The 25,068-nt window shown below is 29.9% G+C and overlaps 1 protein-coding gene across 9 annotated transcripts in view; it reads left to right on the forward strand.

Annotated features, from left to right (window-relative positions):
- The window catches only part of LOC143243914 (sodium-dependent serotonin transporter-like), a 143,324-nt gene extending 118,599 nt beyond the window's left edge, over positions 1 to 24,725 (forward strand). For 7 of the 9 annotated variants that reach the window (XM_076487694.1, XM_076487692.1, XM_076487697.1 and 4 more), the window contains 2 exons: positions 8,412 to 8,591; positions 16,192 to 24,725. In XM_076487694.1, the coding sequence (XP_076343809.1) occupies positions 8,412 to 8,591; positions 16,192 to 16,359 (348 nt within the window). In that variant the 3' untranslated portion in view covers positions 16,360 to 24,725. Of the gene's footprint in view, positions 1 to 3,391; positions 3,464 to 8,411; positions 8,592 to 16,191 lie in introns of those variants that run through there. The other 2 variants (XR_013024812.1, XM_076487699.1) reach the window with 2 other exon arrangements.
- The last annotated feature ends 343 nt before the right edge of the window (positions 24,726 to 25,068 follow it).

A 25,068-nucleotide genomic window follows, 5' to 3' on the forward strand; every position in this document is an offset into this window, starting at 1 on the left:
AAATTACTGAGTTATATATACCAATTTCCAGCTAGCCAACTGATTCACATTATTGTGTTACTTCAACATCTCCAATAATACTAGAAATAAATGAGAAATTGTCATCAGTAAGCTTTATTAATTTATTAATTATGCCTTTGTAAATATTGTAAGTGTAAATAATCAAGCAGTGGTTGAAACACTCACCTTTAACACAATCCATAATTATTAAGGTTTCAATCTGACTAGACTAGTTTTTTTCATCTAGCCACCCTACAATCCAATTTACATTGTGAGTGTCAAAACTTTTTACAGAGTTACATCCAAAATTTAATTAAACTGCTTTATTATCAATGTATATCAATAACTTGGCATCAAAATGTAGTTAATAAATACAATTTTAATATTATTTAAGTTTTAAGTTCTTGATTTTATAAGAAATTATTTTAAAATTGTCAATCTCTCCAAGTATGAAAACATTTACTTGATAGATCTTCTCTAATTTATTTACCTCTCCCCTGAGAAATTCAGATTATAATGTAGATATTACTCGGACAAATCATAATTTTATTGTCTTCCATCTCGTTTGGTTTCAGACTAGAAAATAAAACCCATCCTGCCACATCCTCTCTTTCACAAATTGTCAGAATTTCTCCCTTTTTTTTAACACTATACTATTTATAACTCATAGAAGCCAGAGTTTTAATCTGTTAAGTGACATATTATGTTACATTGTTTTCTACACTGAGAATTGTTTGTTTTGCTTCCAGTTCAAACTTTACTTCCAGAGAAAATACATTGACAGTCTTGGCTGAATTTTAAACATCTCTTATTGCATAGTTGAAAAGCCAGAAAAATGATAGTAGTTATAGGATTGTCTGCTTTTTATATGTTGTTATTCAGTGTTCTGTGGTGAATTAACTGAAGTTTTTTTCAATAGTACCATAAGTATAAAAATTAGGATTAAGTTTCATTGACATTCAACAGCAAAAAAATAATAATAAAGTAGATATTGCACGTTTTGTTTTTCATTTGTATATTTTTTCATCATTATAAAGATAACTAAAGTAGAAAAATAGAAACTTGTTTAGATTAGATCAGGTAAGTTAAAGAAATAATAATGAAAAATGTTTCAGGAGGTGCATTCATGAGTAACCTGTGTATTATGTAATTCAATAGGATAACACCAGCAACACATTTCACTAAGTGATTTACAACATTGTTTAGCTGTATTATTAGTTAGACATGGTTCATAAGTCTTTCTTTTATTATATTATATTCTACTAAAGACTCTACAATGTCTTACTATCAGACTAGAAATTTTATACTACAGAAATAAAATTGACATACATTTTCTTATTACCCCTTTTAACCTGAATTTATTGTGTATTTTCATAAAATTTGGCAAGCTTTTACTAAACATTAAAAAGTCTTGTTGCACAAAAAAGCCATGATTTTGATAAAGTATTTCTACTAAAGGTTTGTCTGTGAATGTCCAAAGTCTTTACTGAATCATTGTGGCTTAGACTGTTATTAATTTGAGTATATGGTTAAAAATAAAAGGTTTTTATTCTATCTTAAAGTTGTCATTTTGTATTTGTTTAAGATCAAGAAACTCATAAAAAAAAAAAATTTCCTTTCTATAATTTTATTTCAGTTTTATATTTATCTGTTGTTTCCTCTATTTTAAGGCCATAATTTTAATTGTTAAGCTTAGAAGAAGAAAAATTTGGTCAGGAGGAGGAAAGAAACATTAACTACTTTTATCTGTATGGGGTAAGAAAAAAAAGAGACTGATTCAGAGAATATCCCATCACATATTTGTCCTAATTGGAAAGCAAATAGAAAACAAAAACAAAATGGTAAATGTTGAGTTTCTTTCAACAAAACAATGCTGTTCAATATTAGAATAGATCTAACCAAAGAAAAAAGTCAACAGAAATCACTCCTGGTGGTTACAGACAAAGAAGCAAACAAACAAAAGTAAGTCTATAACAAGAATTACAAAAGGTTAATAATTAGCAAATTCAAATAATTTCAAGATAGTATCAGATAAAAGATATCTTTGCCAGTTGTAGATGCTCATCAGAAATGAACAATTCAGGTAAATCTGTTGGTCTTAACATGATTAACTTATATCACATGATTTCTGTAATTACATACAGTGGTCATGATTCACTTTTTTTCCCCACAAGTTTACTGTATTCCTTGTGGATTACGTGTACCTTGATGAAAAGCAGGACTGGCAAATGAGTTGGACTGTGTTCACTTTTCTTGAAGCTGCAAAATGTTATTTAGTATTACTTGGTTGTCACAACACTAATAATTTACATAATCAAATTCCTCTATAACACATGCAAGTACAGTAAATGAAACATTTAAAATTAATTTGTGGATTATTGACAAACACCAAAAAATATAAATCATATATTAATTTCAAGCAAATAAGTGGAGAGCATATAAAACCCTAGGAAGACAAAGTTATATCTACTCGCATAATAAGTTGCTTCTATTAATGTCTTCCCACATAAATAAGGCTTTATCCATAGTAAAAAAGGTAGAAGAACAAGTGTACAACAGCTCTTTGTGGATTCATAAGACAAGTATGGAATGTTTTGATATACACAACATATATGCCCCTCCACTTCCTACATTTGTAAGAGATGATGAATGTCTGAACTTTATCTAAAATTAGTATTTATTAGTGTTTTAAAGATATTGCAGAAGTTTAAAAATCTAATTTCTGCAGTTTTAACAACAATTATTCAGGAATAAAATACATTAAAATACACATATGCAACCAAATTCTTTATGAAACATTTTATGGCTGTCTTTGCACTACTTCTTAATAAGTATAAAGGTATATAATTTTAGAATAAAAGTTTCAGAAAATGTAACGAAGGAGGAAAATGTAGCAGAAATATAAACCAGCAACCGGAATAGATCTGTTAACTTTGCCATTTTCATGCAATTGGCTTTAACTGTTTTAACTGTTCAATCCTTGTTTCTTCTCTCCTTTCGAAATAGTTCTGTAAATCTGTCGGACTCTCTGGGAGTGGGGTCCAGCAACCAGTGTAGTTTCTCAAAGATATTTTGTGGGACACATGATGAGTTTAGGACACAGTAAGTACAACTGTCCTCTCTACACTTCATAATTTGCATGATCAAAAACATCAAAACATTGTTTGACAAATGTCTACAATATATATTCACCCAATACTATTCATACATATTTATACCTATGCTACATGAGCAAGGGAAATAGTTTTGTCAGCTCTGAATATTGGTAATATATTTATTTTAAATTAATGGTAACATTCTCAGCAGTGCTTCTAGATTAACTGATGCAATGCTGGATAACGTTCCTCCAAGTTTGGTCTCAAAAATTGTATGTCTTGTCTGTTATCTGTAGGATCTGGTGTAATGAAGCCACCATGTCATCATCCATTGCAGCTTTAAGTTGGACAGACTCCATGCTCTTCAGGTGATCAAACTTTCCAGAAACATTGATTTCATCTGTTTTTCTTTCATGATTTGTGTTTTTCTGAAGTAATTTGAAAACCACTTACAGATGGCATAGATTTTGTGTCTTTCAAAATCAGAGTTTGAGGCATCTGTACACAGTGCAACAGAATTCTCTCTGCTAGATTGATTGGGGGCAGTTTTGACTGTGATATACCTGTCTAGATCCACTGAGATGAACTTACAAAGAGCTGAAAATTTTACTTAATGGTGAGTTGAATGGTAAACCAGCCCACCATCTAAACACAGCAAGAGAATCAATTGATCTAAGTTCAAACCATCTGGTGAAGCTATGTCTCATCAACATAATGCTGATGTTTCTAACTGTTATATCTTTTCCTTTACTGTTACTTGAGGCTCTCCAGCATAAAAGGAATTACTTTAGTTCTGTGGAATACTGATTATGAAAGAAATTGATGATGTCCGTCCACAGATGTGAATGTTGTAATCTAAACATGCAATTGTTTTGTTCTAATTTATGAGGCCTTTATGTTTAGAGTGGATACCAGTGTAAACAGGGCTACCTGGTGCACCTGCTGGGTGCATTTGTCACCTACATTTTGAAGTAGGACAAATCCTCAAAAATCCACAGCCATTGCTTTTATCATTGTAAAGTGATGAGCTGCATAATCATCGTCTGGATGCTTTGCTGTCATCATTCATTGTTGCTCTTTATTGTTCACCTGAAATCTTTCAGTATAGTTTATCTCAATTTATATATATCAGTTGCTTGGGACCAGTATAGGAACGTCTGTGCTTAGTAGTGCTACATTGACTAGATCTAGGGCTATGATTCATAAATCACAATGGTACATATTTCACATCATCAGCATGTCAAAAAGAAAACCTTAAGCAGAAAAACTAGTCCACTTTAAGAGCATATATAGTTCTCAGTAACTTTTGATATCATCATATTTAATAATTAGGTAAATTGTGTATAGAGTTTTTGAAACTCTTTCTTATCTATAGCCTACAATTCTGTTATTTTTCTATGTATTCTATCTCTGTAATTAATCCAATTTGAAGTATCAAGTGTAACTTGTCATTATCTTTGGTTTTGTATTTTTGTATTGTAAATTCATAGACTTACTGCTGTATCAGCAGGGAACTAAAATAAAAGATGAGATGTTAACACTGCATACCAACAAGTGATTTAAAAAGTAGGGTTTGACAAGCATTGTTATAATGCACCCATCAGATCCACAGTTTGGCAAGCTGTGGACTGAGTGCAATGCTGTTTTTTTTTAAACTTCTAATTCTTGAACATCCTTTAGGGACTATATAAAGTATATAATTTTGAAAAATATAACAGACCTAATACTAATGTCTTGCAACAAGTATAATTAGCTATAATTATGCTTTATTATCTTCTAAGAGGCATTTACACCATAACAACTGTTGGTGGAACAAATGACAAATATAAACATTGTTACAATCACTATTATGTCTGGCTGAAGAGTTCTGGATTGAGAAGAATGCATCACTGGCACTTGATAGGGAAAATGTAGCATGGCTGGAATATTTTTATTATACACTTTTGAATTATTAAGTGTAACTTGTCATTGCCTTTGGTTTTGTACCTTCTTCTGATATTTTCAGAGAAGTCATTTTTTTTCAGATGAATTCCAAGCTCTAGTGTGACCTTGAGATAGAGGCTGTTTGTGTGATGGATGTCCTAATTTTCAGTTGTTGTAGGTAATATGAAACATATGTCCCATGTGGAATATTTTGAGCAAAGTTAATTAACCTGTGTTTCTCATTGAAAAAAAGATTAGTTGTTTGTAGTCATTTCACTCAAATAATTACACTTCTTATCTCTGAAGACATTAGTATCATATTTTACAATCTTTACCTAGTTGATTAAGGATTTTAAAAAATTAGAAAAGTGTACAACAAAAATATTTCAGCCATGCAACATTTTCCCTATCAAGTGCCAGTGATGCATTCTCCTCAATTCAGAACTCTTCAGCCAAACATAATAGTGATTGTAACAAAGTTTATATTTGCCATTTGTTCCACAAAAGTTGTTATGGTGTGAATGCCTCTTAGAAGATGATAAGGCATAATTAGAACTAATTATACTTGTTGCAAGACATTAGTATTAGGTCTGTTATATTTTTCAAAATTATATACTTTATATAGTCCCTAAAGGATGTTCAAGAATTAGAAGTTAAAAAAAACAACAGTATTCCACCCACAATAAATGCATCATATCCACTGCCAGCAGGTGGTTTGCATTCAATACACAGCTTGCTAAACTGTGGATCTAATGAGTGCATTATTACAATGTATGTCAAACCCTACTTTTAAATCAGTTGTTGGTATGCAGTGTTAACACCTTATCTTTTATTTGAGTTCCCTGCTGATACAGCAGTAAGTGTACGGATTTACAATACTAAAATCAAGGGTTCAATTACCCTCATTTGACTCAGCAGATAACCTGATGTGGCTTTGCTATAAGAAATCACATGCACAATTTCACTTGAAATTAGGGATAACTTTGCTTAACGTTTCAGGAATATTTTGAAGAAACCATTCATCTCTCTCTTTTACATAGAAATTTCCTATTCTTTGAAGTTGTAAACCTTAATTCTATTGTATCATTATTTACTATGAAACAACATGCTTGTCTGCCATATAATTTTGACATTTGATTTCCTTATAAAAGATTTATATGTATATGTATAGTCTTGGATACTAGTAAGCTAATTTTACATATATTTACTAGATTTGCATAAACCTTTTATCAGTGAAGAATGTTTTATTCACTCTAGTGTTGTATTAGTGTACTTTATTCTCTTGGAAAGTTGTAAGTGTTCTTGTGCAATTTGTATCGGGAACTGGTAGAACGTAGAACATTACCATGTTTCTACTACTATGTCCTTAATTACTTTAGATTAGACTTACAATTATAATAACAGCTTAAGGATGTTTGAAAGAAAGACAAATTTTATTCATTGTTCTGCTATTGTTTTCATGCATGAGTTTTAACAATAGAGTTTGAAATGATGCAACAAAAAACTGAAAGATCTCAATGTAATAGCATTTTATAGATATGCTTGAGAGTTGGAGCTAGAGTTATGTCAAACCTTTTCTGCAGATACAGTGTGGTCATCATCATTATGTGTCATATCATTAAATGAGGGCATCAGTATACAACAGTGTAAATATGCAATCAGAATGTAGGTGTATCATCTTTGACATTGAAAAAATATGAAGGTGTAGTTAGAAGAGCTAACTTCCAGCATTTATTACGCATAAGACTAGAATGTTGTATTTTCAAGAATTGTGGCTCTTTCAAAAAATCAAATTTAATTATGAATTAGTCAGCCTCAAATTTATCTTTAAGAAACAAACAGTAACCTGCAATAGTATTTGAATGCAATCTTTAAATCAAGTTTCCTAACTGCAAAAAAAATCATCCTGCAACTATTGAATACATGAATACATATCTCTGGTAACACCTTGTAATATCAGTCACTGTGGTCTGTGACTGTGAATGTCAATACTCCTTCCTGATCATCTTGCAATGAAGTTAGTGTGATAATTACAAGCATTACACCTAACAATGGATAGTTACATTACAGAACTCAAATGTTAAGTTCTCTTTTTACGTAACAATAAACAAAATGTAAGGCATGAACTTTTCAAACAAATATTCCTTGATATAAAGAGGCTACTTTATCACTTGCTACTAGTCACATACTGGAGGTAGTGAAGGTTAAACAGCTTGTCATTGGAAGTTATTTAAGAACACAGTGGTACACAACAGCTAAGGTAGGAACTGTAAATAAGATAGTTCACAATAATGTAGGTTTTTAAAAGTGATATGAGCTGTGCTCACAAGCTTCTCATAAAGCATCTAGCCAAATAGAAACCTAATGTCAAAAGCTATTCAAGATGTATCAGTATGTAACAAAACATCTGAATACTCAGATATGTGCAACAAACCCTGAGCAATATATTATCATATTGCTAATGATACAAGATTTCAAATGTGGTGCAGAGTATCTAAGAGATTTGTGGTAGCTGCAAGATTACAGCTGTAGTGATAAGTTAGTTAGAGAGTTGATGAAAATGACAAGGGGAACTTTAAAATCAATAAAGATGATGTGCTGACACACATCAACATACAAGCTCCTGTATAAGATGCTAGTGCAAAAGGGAATTCATGCTTTACCATTTACAAATGTCAGTATCTTTTCTATAAACAGTTGATGGAGTTTAAAAAATGTGTGAAGGGACAGTGTATTGTACAAAAGCTACCTGTGGTGTGAATTGAAAATAAAGCTATCACACAGAACGACAGTGATGATGAAGAAACTGTAAAGCTTAAGCACTCACCTCATTTTTGTATAATTAATGAACTTTGTAGCATTAATAATTTCAATTATAGCTTAAAATTTACTTTCATTTATTCATAAAGATTATTTAGTATGTAACTTGTCTGTTATGTATATACTGGCCATCTTTTTCATATGGTTATTGGGTATGTTGTATTTGTGCAGGAAAAACTAGAAAGTGCTCAGTAAAGCACATTCTTCTATTATGTTCTTGAAAAATTTGAAAATGTGCCCCTCAAGTTTCCTCAAAATCTAATCATTTTTTACTGAGTTGAAGAGCGTAAGTAGTATGAAAAATTGACTCTCACATTAAGAAGATATTTATGAGCCATATTGGTCGTTGTTACACTACATCATGATATTTCTTCCTATTTTAGAATAAATGTAACGGGTTTCTGTTTTGTCATTATGCTGTTAAATGTATGTAAAAGATAACAGAAGCAGTTATTTGCAAGCCATATTGTTAGTGTTACACTGCATCATGATAGTGTTTTTCATATCAAGTCTTTTGTTTTATAATATCTTATGTATGGTTCCTTTAAAGATTTTAAAAAATTTTTTTTAAAGAACATAGCATCTGCAGTGGACACTCATCGTATGATAGAATTTCTCTCTGTTCAAGAATCTTATGTGAATCCATGGCTATGGATTGTTGGACAAGTCTTACTTATTACTCTTCTGTCTCTTATTCCTCTGATTGCCATCTTTCAAGTTGTTTTCAAGTACAGACATCTTCCTGTTACCAAGGTGAGCTGTTAGTAACCTCCCTTGTTAAAACAGAAATTAATTTAACTATTTTTCATTCTGCTACTTTTATTTAGCAAGTAGAATATTTTTGTATTAGGAAAGGTCTCAACTTTTACAGTGGCTATCTTGAAACACTCAAATTTAGACATGTACATGAGTGTCTAGACAGTAATATATGTTTATATAAAATATTGGCACATGCAAATTCTATCAGTTGCAGTCACTAGGAAAGAGTAATCATTTTTTAAAACTGATTATGAGTGTCATGCTCATCTTGTACTTATTTTCTTAAGATTTACAAGATGCATGTAGTTATTTGACACAAGTGTATATAGCTGTTAGAAATAACTCAGTTTAGAATATAATTTGCCAAGGGTTAATTTGAAATTGATATCCAGTTTTTGCCAGTGATATATGTAACTGCCTGTAATAATGTTGTCTGCTTGATCCACTATATCATTTAGATAAGAAACAACTATATCACTTAGTTGTTTCTTACCTAAATATGTTACAATTTAAATAAACAGTTGTATTTAGGTCTCATTTTTATATGTTAATTAAGTATGTATTATTTATGTTTCAAAAATCATATTTGAAAGATTGAATGAGTTACTGATATTATTCTATGCTCTATCTCAATAAAAACATTTTTCCTATGTTGGCATGTGGAAAACATTTTGTCAGCTGTTAACATTTTTCTGCCAATATTACTGTTATAGTGGCCCAGGAACATCAGTTGATATTTTGACAAATATCGAAAGATAAAGAATTGCAAAGGAAAATAAAATATTTAAAATAAACTAAGTAAAAAAGCAAAAAAACATGAAAGGTATGCAAATGACCTGAAGAAAATATTTTAAGACTATTCAGTAAATAGATAAAAGATATGTATATATTTCAGTTTCTTAGTTTTAAACATATTAATTCATGGTGTGTTGATAATTACAACTAGAATTAATGATATGGTAGAGAAAATGGAAATTAAAATATAAATATTTTTTTAAAAACTTTATTAATTTAGGAGGTTCTATATATTATGCAAATTAACTGTAAAAACTGTAAGATGATAAGTAGTTTTTTTACACTGAAAATGAAATTCATACTGCAAGTGAACTGTTCAGTCTGAATGTAAATAACTACATTAAATATCACACTTTTTTTGGAAATAGTATTTAATTCAATATGTGTTTTGTGTATCCAGACACTTTCTTTAGTGTAGAGCATTTCTTTGTTATCCACACTCCGTTTAAAGTTTTGTAATGATATTTGGTCACAGTCCTCTAAACAGTGATGAGAAAAATTTGTGGATACACAAGATACATCCTAAATTAATCAAACACACTAAAGAACATATAGTGATACACAAGATACGTCTTGAATTAAATGGTAATTGAACAATGTCCTCTTTGTTTATAAAAATATAGAAATATTAGTAAAATCAAAAGTAAATATTTTTTTGAAACTACATACTTCTGGGAAGATTCTTTTAAAATTTCAAAACAGTTTCATCCACTAGTTTTATTTATAGAAAGAAATATAATGACAATAACATTAGGTACTCCAAATGACAACATACTGTAGTCAGATGGTTAACATTCAGATTTCTGCAACTGTGATGCTCTAAGAATGAGTGTATAAAGTGAAACTGAAAGTATGGAGTACAGTGATAATGATTAACCTGTTGATGAAGACTATATAAAGAGAGTGAATTTGATAAATTAGTGGTTTAAACAATTTATTTCTGTGCAAACAGAACTTCTAAGTGAAAGCTAAAATAAAGTACTAGATTTCGACCTCCTGAATGGTGTGAAGGCTCAGTTGAAAAATTTAGTTCGACCACATTTAATGAAATGTAAAAGATCATATCAAACGTTTACTTATTGACATAGTGATTTAAATATCTCAGAAGATGCAGTTTATGGTGCCATGATAGATGAGTTATATGATCTTGGACTTGAAAAAAGCTAGTTTGTGTAAGAGATGTGCAACATTTGAATCATGCCTTCGATAAATCAGACGAGAACATAATAAAAATGATAAGCTTATATACAGATGCAACTACTGCTATGGTGTGTCATTGAGCTTGTATAGATGTGTGCACATAAAGTCAAAGTTCTCCCTGCTTGTCACAAAGGCACATTGCATGACTCACAAATTTGGACTGGGTATGTTGATACTATCAAAAACATTAAACCACTTGAGACCTTTAAATTAACATTCAACAGTTTGTATTATTTTTTCAACATCTCTGCAAAAATGCATAACATTAAGAGCATTTTCAATAACCAAGAATTGAAAATCAAAGAACCACACACTGTAAGATGTTTAAGCATAACAAGTAAAATTGGTGCTGTGTATCATAATTCTTTCTGTTGTAGCATTGCTTTTTGAACCAGGTACAATAGACAAAACAGCTAAATCACTGCATACATACTTTAACAACATTAAAATGGCTTTAACTGTAAGCCTCATGTTAGATGCCCATGTGCAATTCAGGTGATAAGTTGTGGATTTCAACAGAACAAGTTTTATTCAATCAAGTGAGACCACTAGTTGAGTCTACTTTAGCTGGATTGGATGAGATAAGGAAAGGTGGTGAATATTACAAGGAGATTGTGATTACTCTGGAACAGAATGATGGTTGCATTAAAGATGTAAAGCTTTCTATTTCAGAAGAGACTCCTTCAAAAGTAATATAGCTAATGAGTAAATACCTAGACAGTTTTCATCAGAATATCACCAATAGGCTTAACACAGCAAGTTAGAAACATCTATAATTTGAGATTGATAGTTGAACTTTCTATTTTTGATGAAGGTTTGGCAGATGGAGCTATCACTGATTTTGCAGATTTTTATGGAACCAGTAAGCCCATCAGAATTTCAACAAAAAAAATATTTGGTACAAAATGAATAGCCTTGTATCTTAGAATGGTGGGTGTGGGTATTAACACTTTTATTAATAAATCAGAGAACAATGGTGACCTAGGAAGAACCTTAAAAAGTGTTTAGCATACTCGAATAGCAAGCATATAGATATCTGCTTAATGAACAAGTCTGTAATTTTGAAAGAGAACAGCGTAAAAACTGATAAAGGAATCTCTACTTTTATGAGTGAGATCTGTCTGATATTTGTATATTCTGCAAAATGTGAAGCTCATTTAATGATAGATTTAGTCCTTGCATAGGGAAGTATTGAACAGATACATTAAATAACATATTAGGCCATTAAGTAGGTTTTATTAAATGTTGATGATACTTCAGGTATACGCCTTCTGCTAGTACAGTGGTATGTCCACGGATTTACACTGCTAAAATCAGGGGTTCAATTCCCCTTGGTGAGCTCAGCAGATAGCCCCATGTGGCTTTGCTATAAGAAAAACACACATACTTCAGGTATAATTTATTCATTGAACCTGTGTTTTCACCTTTACAACTTCATTAGAGTTACTTAGAACATATTATTATGGACAATTAAAATATAGAACAATAAATCTAGAAGTTAAGAAAACAGTTACCTTTTTTGCTATGACCTTTGAACTTGGTTGCTGCTGGACATAGCACCATTTGCTTCAACACACTTTTACCAACATGTAATGATACTGCTTATGCCTCTGCTGCAGAAATCAGGTTTCTATGATGATCAATGAACCCACTGAAAGCTTCTGCAGCTGCCTGGTTTTGAAAGCATTTGTTGTTCAGAATGTTGTCTTAGTGCTTGAAAAATGAAATCTGAAGGGGAAAGGTCTAGGGAATAAGGTGGACGAGGAAGAACCTCAATTCCTAATTCTTTCAATTTTTGGAGCATCATGCTTGACAAGTCTCATAATGCAGATTTTTATTGATTTTTGGTCAGCTCATGAGGAACCTACTTATCCAACTTTTTTGTTTTTCCAATTGTACTTGGGTGGCTGGGAATGCTTGATTTGTTTGGGTCTAGCTTTTCTGCAAGCTCACGTACTGTTGTATGAGGGTTTGTCTCAACTGCTTCCCCTAATGTATTTTTATTTAAGGATGGCTTCCTTCCACGACCTTTGTGGTCTTTAAGACTTTCATCTCCATGTCGAAACCTGTATGTTCAATAACAGATCCATGGCTGAATGCCTGGTTGGTGTTCTGTGTAGTTTTAGTAGCTTTTTGTCTAAGTTTGAAGTCATAGAGGAAAATCAGATGAAAGTCTTTCTTGTTTGTGCTGCCTTGGGGATTGCAAAACTCACTCTGAGTGGAGCTTAAACAGCACACAACTAAGACACCTTGTAAGCAACAAACGTCAGATTAAACCAACCAACCAATGATAAGTAACTTAGTATTCAGCTTCTAAATGCCATTGTGAAAATTCCGACATTTATTTGTGGACAACCTAATATTTAGATTTTTAAAAATTATTGTCATGTTCACAAAAAATCGAAGAAGGTCGGAACTTTGTTGGCTTCTTTACATAAACATTTTCTCAACCCAAACAGCCAATTTTACATATATTTTTCATGAAGTTTCATTTTTAAAAAAATGTGGTAGTCTTTGCACAGAATAAAATGGCTGAGAAAGCCACAAAGGGGACATGTTAAGCTATCAGTTGGTTATCCACATGCCATATACTGTATTAATAGTATATAAGGGACTGTTTCAAAAAATTGAAGGAGTTGAACTGGGACACTGTGTTTTATTCAGTGTATAAGCCATATCTCAGCAAAATAAAAATATATGAGATTCTTATTTTATATTTTAGCTTTTCAATATTAGTAATTTGAGTTCCTAATTTGTATAAAACTATAGACTTTATTTTTAAATCACAAACATCTAATTTTAAAATTTTAAAGTGTTGCATTCAACATATGCAACTCACTAAAATATGTTTTGGTGTGATCTTTTAGTATTCACTTTTAAATTAAGAAATTAACTCATATATAACATTAATATTTAAGTTATAATCTACAATTTAATTCCAAACTTACTGATATAAATTTATAAAATAGTTGTTAAATAAAATTTTGAATGCAAATCAAAACACGATGTGTTCTTTGACCTGTGACCTGTAGCAAAAGGATCAAAGCACCAAAACAGGATTGACAAATGCCACTCTGAATTCTCTAGCCACACATACGTTTTATTGTGGGGAATTTTAGCTCAAGGTTTATGATATAGGTGCAGTATAATTTTTAAAAGTAAGATTTTAATGGCATGGTTCAGTTATACATCAGAGAGTTTAGAAAATTAAAGACTTGGGTTTTGAAACCTGCTGTGAGTATAGCACTTAAAAAAACATTTGTCTCTGCTATAACTATTCTCACCCCACACTAACTGGTTTTGTGGATGAAGTTGACAGCATGAAATTGTATAAGGGACCCAAAGGTAGAACATGATTAGCTTAGAGATTCTATACCTAAGATAAAAGGTATGTGATTAATCATGTAATAAAATGATTGAGGAAGGATGCAAGGATGACAGATAAGGAAAGGTTTTCTCTTTCTTGTCACAAACAATATACATTACTTTTATAACTATTTGCACCTTTCACTCCATGTTGGTAAGTTTTGTAAGAAAAAAAAAGCAACAACAACAACATATAAAGCTGTGTAAAGAATCCATAAGGACAAAAACAATTATGTGTAATATAACATGATTAGCCTAGAGAATTTGTCAGTAAAGCATAAGATATGATAGTGTAAAGTGCAATAGACCTTCAATAAATCATTTATATTATACAGTGAGAAATAAAATAAAAGATTGTCATATAGCATATAATGATAAATCTCTCTTTTAAAGAAGGCATTGTTTCGGTAGTACTGTTGACAATGAATGACTGAAAGCATGAGATTTGATTCATAGATTTCAGAATTCACCCCTTTACTGCAATGTGGGTAAAGTAAAAATATCAAGTAAACCACAAAAAACATGTCATTCTACTTGTGTGGGTTTAAACTTTCATCTGTTTAATGTTGTGTAGTAATTTACAGGATTTTTTATCCTTTGATTCTTTTAGAAGGCAGATAACACTCAGAGTGTACCAAAACACCTTTATCACTTATTTCCATTTACAGTATTGTCCTTTTCATTCTTTTGTACAAGACCTCTTCAAAGATGATAGTACAAAATTTCATTGCATCCATATTACTTGAAACTGATTTAGAGACCATGACACTTGTATTATATTCCTTGGCTAGTATAATCTCTCAATTTCAATCTAACTAAACATCATTAGGATGGGTTTAAATATTACATTAATCATTTTTAGGTCAGATTAATAAATAAGGCAGACAAGGCCATGACCTAGAGCCCTGTACTTTTATGACTATCAAAGCCATGCTTTGATGACTATATATTATTATATTAATCTATTAAAATGAGTTAAATTTTGAACCATTGAAAACAATTAAATTGATAAAAAATGAACTATTTTTTAAAATCATGATAAAATGTATGATCATTCATTAGGAGATCAAATTAAGTTCACAGTTTTAGCACATGAACATTATAAATTTTACCATATAGCACTGTGCCTATAAAATTGTTTTCTATAGCAATTAAAAGTTAAAATATTGGAAAACCATTGGGTGAATAAACATAATATATGGTACTTTTTTAATTTGTACAATATCTTTAAATATAACAAAAAATGTAAAATAAATAAAAGGTAATAGAATATAATGTTATGAATTTATATAGAAATGTGCAAATAAAAATTAGATTACTGCAAAAATTCTGCTAATGTGTTAGGAATAAAAATTTAAAAACAGTTAACTTTTATTAAAAATAATACTTTATATATACCTGCTGTATGTGAAATCTCAGTATTTTATCAGTTATTTTATTGTAGATAACTTGCATTATTAATTATCAGTAAAGTCACTCAATAGAAAGATAGGATAAATATCCCTGATTTCAAACAAAATACTTATGGGACCCTATGCCAAACATTTTTTTGTGCCCAGGGGTACCTCAGTAGGTTAATTCATCTCTAACTAGTGTGGTGATCGGCTGATGTCTGTAAACAGATTTTAAATCGTGTTTCTCAACAAATGAATACGATAAAATGCCCTCTGACATCTTCAGAAATCTATACAGTGCAAAATCCATGCTGTTATTATTGCAGAAAGTGATCAAAATTGACACTAGGTGGCTGGAGGCATTCTAATTGTAAATTCTTAAAATTGAGTATAAACAGTTGTATTGGGATGAGAAGTAACATTGTTCTAACATGTGTTCCTGAAAAGTTGACTGACATTTTACTGTTGTATGTATGTCATTTTTGTCTGTATTAATAATAGTGAAATATCAAAATCTTTTTTAATGGATGCTTTTAAACAATTATTTAGTTCACACTGTATTTTAGCTGCTTATCATAATTTTACAGTATTTGAAATGGCCATTCAGTGGAGAAAATGCAATATCGCTATGAGAAACTATTAGTTTTTTTGCTGTTTTATTTAGAAATTTTTCCAGTTTAAGGATTGTATGATGAATTTTGCTTAATACATAATTCACGATTATTTGTGCCTGAAGTTTTTGTCTTCAATAATTTCTTTTTGAATTGTGTATTCAAATCAAAATTTATTTAGTTTTTATTTATTCATTTTTGTGATATATTTCCTTGCTTTCTTTGTAGCGATTCATTCAGCTATTTCGTCCCACTGATCTGTGGTATAGCAGTGTTTTGAACAATACACCATTTGGTCAGGAGAAATACCTTGATGGATACATTCTGCAGGATCCAAGCTATCGTGTTGAACATACCAATAATGAAGAACCAGAATTACTTGTCAGCAGACTATGAATAATGTCTCACACTATGTAGTTATTGCTATTTCCACTGCAAGGTGATTTTTAAAATATCTTCTTTATATCTGATGTACCTAACACATCCTTGTTTCATTGAATTGGAGGAAAGAATAATATTAAAGTATTCCAGTATCACTTTAGTTTGATAATCTTAAAATATATGCTTCAAACAAAGCATAAAGTGTATAAAACTCTAAGTCATTATTATTCCAAAGTAGTAGTTGCAACATTATAAAATAGCTTTCCAAACACTGAAATGCTGTGTAATGAATTCTATTTGACTAAACTGAAAGTTATTTTTATTTCTAATTTTGTTTGTTTTTCAGGTCACATATAACTGATACAATTGTAACTTAATGCACTTTTTGTGTAAATGTAACATATCGTTTATGGAAAGATGTTGATCTGAAAGGGGTACTAGATTAATTGTATTAAAAATGGTGCTGATGTTGTTTCTCATTTGAGATTTTTTTTATAATATGTAAAGATAAATTGTTTCTTGTATAGCTTGAAACCTGAAACTCTTTTTAACTAAGAATTTAAAATTTTGTGATAAATTTATTGCTTTTTTCATTGTTTTCTTTTAGGATTCTCATAACAAATCTCTTTTTTTGTAAATAATTTTATTATTTGGTTGCTCAAAAAATAATTTACAATTTTTTTTTTAATGTTTCTGACTTTTTTTTTTATTATTAAACTTAGTATAAAGCATCACAAACTGGACTAAGTGCTGTGTCTGCCACAATAATCAAACCCAAAATTCTGAAGCTTATTATTGAGCATCTGAGGATTTTTTTTTTTTCAGATCGCTTTAAAGAAATATATTTCCAGTTTCTGTGCATGATTTTATTTTAAGGATTACCCAAAGTTTTTCCAACATCATACATTTAATATTAAAGAAAAATATCTTTTCTCTCAGAACTGTATGGATTGTTTTAATGTTTGGTGGTTGAAGCAGTTTCAAAGTGAATTGTAATCATTTATTTTTGAAAACCTTTGAGTTATGATCCAAGGTTATTTCATGGTGTACATGTTTCTAATGTTTTTTTTATTATATTATGCTTTTATGTTAAACAGTTTTAGTTAAAATTTTGGTAGTTATTTTTAAAAATGCCAACTACTAATTGAAAATATGTACTGTATCTAAAATCAATAGTAACAAATATAAATGAAGAAAATATATGATATTACAGCAATTAATGTGGGAGAATTAATATTTATGTTTAAATATTATATAATATTAATTTAAATTGTGGCTCTTTACTTGCACTAAATGATTGGAACACTGTATAAGACAGTAACTTTAACCCAAAATAGAAGTTGATACTGACTGTAGTCTACTGACAGGAATCATAAACTAAATAGTAAAGCACTGTTTTCCAAATAAAATTGTTAATCACCACTATGACTTAACAAAAAATCTTATTTATAAGGAATGGAATTTGTTCAACACAGATTCATTGTATAAGAATACATATGAGAATAGCACTGGCATAAAAAAAATATTACTTAAATGTGTTAGTTGAATGTGTAATAATTTTTAAAAACACTAAATGTTACGTAACCTGTAGGCTCTATTTGGCAAACAATAAACATTTTCACTTGACCAGAACATTGCATATAGCTTTCAACAGCTTTGGCAGTATTCATTATAAATGCAGGCAGTAAACCCATTACAATTGGTTGAAACTAATATATTTCTGACAGTAAGAAACATTCTGCATCAAAAACACATACATCATTATAATGTGTCCACATACATTAAACTGCATGTCAATAACCTCACAGGAACCAGATTTGTGAAAACATTTCCACTTAGCATTTTTGGTGATTGCGTTCCAAGTAAATCTTTTTTTTTGTAATGTGATATAACGTTAATCTTGAAAACATGTTTGTGCATTAACCTTTATCATTACTGAAAGTGAGTTTTCAGTGATTATTAAAAGTAAAATAAATACTAACCATTCAAAGAAGTCATCCCTTCTTTATTACTAACTTACTATTTTAGATGTAGGCATGATAGTTTTGCAGAATGTATCAGATAAACTGATGGTAAAGAAAATAATTTGCAGAAACCCAGCAGAGTTGAGTTCTCTGAATTTTTCTTTGTAGTCTTGCTCATTGTTTGCAAGAATATAGTTTAGTTATGTTATTTATAAGAAATAAATTACTGTGTAAACATTACAGGATCATACATTACCTGCCAAAAAGAATTCTTGTGAAAATAAAACTGTTTTCAGAATGATTAGATGTGTAGAAGATACTCATGCTTCAAATACTGAGTTTTAATGCTTTTTCTTATTCCATTTTAAACTTGTAAAAATTGTGTTGACATCTTAAGATATTACTTAAATAGAATTTAAGTTCAGTGCTTGTCTATTATACCTTTGAAATGTTGTGACAATAAAAAAGGAAGTAACATTCTACTTAAAACACTAAATAATTTAAATCTTATATTCCAGTAATTATCCTATAAAAATAGGCTTAATTTTTAACAAAAAAATTCCTTATTTTGTGTTATGCATTCCGACAATCTGTTCTAATAAAACCAAGTGAAGGGTTTTATTGAATGCATAAGACTAAGCAAAACAGTTTAATTGCTTGAGATTAATAAAGTCAGGAGATGGCTTTATTAGGTAAGGAAGAAAACTTGTAAATGAGTTTAATATCACAATAACAATATGGTTTTAATAAAGTTTCTTCATTACCCATTAAAACTGTCTCTAAACTTTCTTTTCCTACTTCTTAAAAATATTTCTGGTTAGAAAATATTTATCAATAGATAGAAATGTCAAAATGTAAACTAGAAAACAATTTAGAATTTGAAAAATGATCATATTTAATATAAAGAGACACAATGTTAATTGGTCAATAATACTTGGAACTGGTTTGTCTCCCTGATAAGTAGTATATATTTTAAATTTAAATTTATTCTTCAACTACAGCGACTGAGTATTAACCTTACGATATATTCCAGTATTGGAAATTATTACAGAAATGCACAGGAGTCATAAACAATTAGTACCTGAAACTAAATGGTAAGTTATTTTTAAAATAGCACATTATTACTGTAAATACACACAAAAAATGAATTAGTTGTATAACACACTAATATTTTATATTTGCTATAAACAGAGCAACACACTTTAGTTTTTTTGCAACCATACTTTTATCAGTCTATGATTGTGAAACAGTTTTTTCACAGTTCAGCCAAGTTGTTTACCATTTGAAGTTCTAAGTGTCCATGTAGCCTTAATGAGATTCATATCTGGACTTTGTGCAGGCCAAACTATGGTTGGAAATGTTCCATCAGTTTCTCATATTTGTTTTTTAACTTTTAAGTATTGTTTCTTTCTCTCTGTGCTGAATGAAGATAAATCCTTTTCCAACAAGTCATTTTTGCTTTTGTTTTCTCTGAGGGAATGATGTACAATTTGTGTACCTGCCAGCAGTGAAAGTGACATTGGTTTTGTCTAGACCTTCATTACTGCTAATTGATTATTATCAAACACTTGAATTTGGATTCATTCATAAAGTGCACTCTCTTCCAGTTTTGCTTATCAAATTGTTTGAAGTTTTATGTTCATTTAATGTAGTTATCTTTCTAAAGCTGTGTTTTTGAGTATCTACACATCCATTTGGGCTACTTAATGTAATTACAGCTAAAAACCTTGACTGCTTTGTTGTGTTTCACATATAGAGAATATCATGAATGAAACATATTTATGCCTCATCGTGACACACAAAGTAATCTTCACCAGCCAAAATTTAGTTCTATACACATTCTGCACATGATAGCACTGGTAGGGAATAGTATGGCTTCATTCACTTTTAGAGGTATTATAATGACATGGTACCATCAAATTGGTTGAAAGACAGCCAGTCAGATTCTAAAATATCAGCTCTTGAGTGTAATGTCATGAAGTTATTTTCAAACAAAATACATTTTGCAACCCCACAATATTTGCATTTTATGTCCATTTGATTTTCTTTTTCCATGATTATTGTCAGTGCTGTACATAGTTTTTATTTAATAATTTTTGAGCCAAATCAGTTTTTTATAAACATTGTTAATATTTATCATGTAGTTCATTTTAATGTTTATATTTTCATAAATTAAACATATACATATTCTTCTATTATGTTGGTACTTCTCTGACTTCCATGATTTTGAAGAGAAAAGCAAACACAATTTATTGCACATGACATTAAGTATTTCTTATGTTTAACAGATTGGAAACATGAGGAGCTATCTAATGAAATTTGGTCACAGTAAGGTGATAAAATGAGTTTGCAATTTGAAGGTTTGATGTACCATCTCAACTGGTGGATATAAGTTGATTATTTATCCACAAACAAAATTGAATAGAAGAATGAGTGTGCCCTGTTTAAAGTGATGAATCTACACTTAAGTAAATAAATCATTAATTATTTGATATAAACATTATCCATGTGATTTATTGCAAAAAAGTTTAAATTTTACTTTTCATTGTTAAAAGATTTAATTTTGATGTTGAAATAAATTACATTGTTATTTATCTTGTAAAGCTCACAGCAGATGTGAGTAAATATCTACAAAGTGTAATAAGAAATACATTACATTTTTTGAGAAATAAGCTGGAAAGTGTTTGCTTACACATTTTACTTCATTACTAAAAACTTAAATTCTTCATTACACAATGTATGTATTATAATTTTATATATATATATATAATCTGTGTTTGCATATGTGAGTATCTTTATCAATATATTTTACAATTTTTACACCTATACATAAAATAGTGTGACAGTTAGGAAGAGCTCACACATTAGATATGCCATATGAAAACTTAAATATTTTTGTAGACTATTGTGATGCTTCTGTTTTAGCAAACCATTCATAAACTGAAGAGAATATTGATGAAACTTTGTAGAATGGATGGTAACTGCCTATTATGGAGACACAAATGTAGAGGACAACGTTTTGAAAGTCTTCTGCCTTTTGTCTTCAAGTCAGTGTGTGTGTAGGTGTTGTCAGTCTTTTAGTGTCCTGGTGGGTTGTGGAGAGTGTGTTATGATCGGTTGGATTATCATTGTTTCTGTTTGGAGGAGAGATTTCCTTTACATTCAACCAATGGCAACCACAGGTTACTCACCTTTAATCTAGAATCTTTAATCTCTTTTTAGTGAAGGTTTAATAGTGTTAATATAAAATGATTCTTTGATTTTTCTTCTCTTCTAGAGTTTGTCTGTGATGGTGATTTTAGTTTTCTCCCAGTTTATTTTGTGTCCAGTTGGTGTGACATGCTCTACAGTGGCTGAATTTTGTGCTTTAATGAGTCTTGTACTATCTTTATGTTCTTTTATTCATGTTGTGAGTTTTCTTCCCGTTTTTCTAATGTATGTATTGTTGCAGGAACACAGAATTTCGTAGATGACATTTTTGAGATTCTCTTTTGTAAGTTGCTGTTTGGTTTTTACAAGAATGGACCTTGAGGTGTTGTAGAATTTCCACTGGACTTCTATGTTGAATTTTTTGGCTATGCATTTGAGTTTTTCACTGAAATGTTGTAGGTATGGTAGGTAAATGGTGATAGTGGTGGTAACTTTCTGATCTTTTCTTTCTGTTGTGGTCTTCTTCAAGGAGTTTTTGATGAAGGAGGAGGTGTAACCATTCTGTTTAAAACTCTCTACGATCTTTTAGCATTATGCTTTGATGGATGTCTTATTACAAATGTCTTCTGCTCTCTTGTTTAGGCATTGGATTATATCATGTTTTATTGAGGTTGGATGATAGGACTGGTAGTGTAGATATCTGTTCATGTGGGTGTTTTCTGTATACAGTTGTGGTTATTTGTCTTGCCTTTTTGCTGATGAGTATGTCAAGAAATGATAGCCTGTTTTGTTCCTCTGTTTCCATAGTGAAGTGGATTATTTTGTCTACAGAATTGAGATGTTCTAAGGATGTTCTTTGAGGAGATCATTATTTGAAACATAAATAAAGAGCAGTTTTTAATCAATAGTGAAATACAAATGAAGTGTGAGAGAGAGTGATGGCAGTCATACTCTACCATAATTTTTCTACTTCTTGCCATTATATATGTATTCAAAATATACACTATTGATATCATGACACTATGTGATGAATAGATTATATCCACATATTATTGCAGGATTAATGACATCCCTACTAATTAATGTAATAAAAGAAAGAAAAACAGGTACTGAAATATAAAACATAATGAAAGAAACATGACTTTGAAATATGGTGGTGCACAAATTTTGCATTACTTTATATGTATATTTTAAACTCCTTTATTGAGCCACTCGCAGTAGCTTTTTAAATGCTCATAAAACCATTCAAGGTATTTTTAACTGTATAACTGTGTTGTAACTAAGGTAGTAATCAAGTGCAGTGAACATGAACCAGGAAAGTAATAATTAGTGTCTAAAATTTGGTTAAAGAAATAACATGATGTATTATGTACTCAACGATTTGTATTTTGAAATTACCTCTATTACATATTTCATGACACAGCTAGAAATACACATAATGTAACAATAAACTGCATTTATAAAAATGCATTATTAATTTCCCATATAGAAGTCTGTGTAGCAATGGATTAAGATGGATGATCTATGATTATTCACAATTTCTAAGCTATAAGTATGTTTAGATATCCATTCCTAAAGATCAATTTCCATAATAAAAAAATTACAACTTTGTTTTTTTATTTTTTAAGAAAATTGAATAGTTATAGAAATATATAATTACTACTTAGATTCAGAAAAGCAACAGTTGACACTTGTATAGCGAATCTTAATAACAAGAAAAAGATATGGAATTAAGTCCTTTCTTTTGTATGTGTACTATTTAAAAACAGTGCAAATTCAACAGTTTTAATGTTTTTAGTTTATTTAAAGGAACTGGCATTCAACAGTAAGATAAAAATGTAGATATGAAAATTTTTCTATTTCTAAATTTAGCACTTCAAAAAAACATTCCTTACTGGTAGAAAAAGGGTAGGGAGTAGTAACCTAAAACGTTGTCGTCTTCTATATATTATCAGTATAATAATTAAACCAGACTGATTGTTTTGTCTTCAGTGTTTATGTATTTAGAATTATAGCCATTTCTAGTAGTTTGTATTACATAAGAAAGAGGTTTTAGAAGGTTGTAAGGATGAATTCCCCAATAACAGTCTTGTCCATGTTACCATTGTATATTTATAATTATGACCCTTACTTCCATAACATGCTTATAAATGTAATTTTAATGACCTAGTATTCAAAAAATTATTTGTAAGAGTGTCATGTCTATCAAATTTGGAATATCAATAAACCACAGATTTATAGTGCAATATTTGTGGCTAAAAGCCAAATTAAAACTGCAGTTATGAAATAATATAAAAGATGGAAAGTAAAATGATCTCATACAAACAGTAATGGCATATAAATACGAATGCCAGAGGTTCATCATATAAAGCAGTATTATGGTATTATATGCTCCATTTGACTATTTTCTCATTATTGCTAATTCTTCCAGCACTGTTAGATATCTTTTTATTGGGTCACTGTGTTGATATTACTTTATTTGGCCCATTCTATAAGAGTTACACAATACATGCATGTATAATAATGATAGTTTGGCCTTTTTGACAGCAGATATTGTAACAAAGATTTTATTTTATGTCATCCGAGAAATGAGCCTAGACACAAATACCTTTTAGAAATAGACATCATTGAGCTTCTTTGAATAAGATTAATATAAGTAATAAGGATTATTGAATTATTTCTATAAATTTAAATATAAAGCAGAATGAAAGAGTAATTTTTATATTATTAAAATATTAGGGTTTGTATAAATATTTCATTTTGTAGAAACTGTCAGACAGTTGCTTTTGGAATGAAGTATTCTGCAAATCAAATTGTGGTTGATGGAGTCATTCTTAGGTTGAAACAATAAATTGTTCAAAATAACTTTTTAATATCAAATTATGGTGAGGTGAATATTGATATATCAAAATGGTTTCCAACTGATATAGTCTTTCTTGGTTAGAAAAAGGTATTTGGAGTTTGTTTTTGTTTTGTCTTTTTTATTTTTATATTTCATTAATACCGGTCACTGTTTGAGAGTGAAGTAATTTCTAAGATATTTTTTGTAACATTTTTATTTTTATACGAATATCAAGTGAGTTTACCAAAGTTTGATGTATTAATTTAACCAAATGAATATCAGAAATACAGTATGTCAACACCTAACTTTTTTTTTCTTTTTTAATGGATATAAAATATGTAGTTATATTTTAATACAAAATGAATGTTGTACTAATATAAAGAAAGATTAGAATAAAAATCCCACTTAGATTGTGGTTGTAACTTTTATAATGTAATATGTGATGAGATTTACACTGACTGAAAAAGAAATGTGACTTGAATCTTAAATGATTACTTACAATACACACAAAAACTGAAGTGCCTTTTTCACAATGCATTTCTTATATGTATATCCTTGTGGTCACTGACTATGGTCAAAATTACTAACTAGTGCATCCAATCTGAAATAAATCTGCTCATATTTACAAATCTTAAAAGTGTTTAATCAGTAATGGGGAATTATTTTCAAACTGAATTAACAACTTTAATTACCAAATATAACTGTCACATATACAGTCATGAATTTTAAGTTTAATACAAGAGTGTTTTTAACTTATATAGTGTTAGT

The sequence above is a fragment of the Tachypleus tridentatus genome, chromosome 2 (assembly GCF_004210375.1).
Source record: "Tachypleus tridentatus isolate NWPU-2018 chromosome 2, ASM421037v1, whole genome shotgun sequence".
NCBI classification, from domain to species: domain Eukaryota; kingdom Metazoa; phylum Arthropoda; class Merostomata; order Xiphosura; family Limulidae; genus Tachypleus; species Tachypleus tridentatus.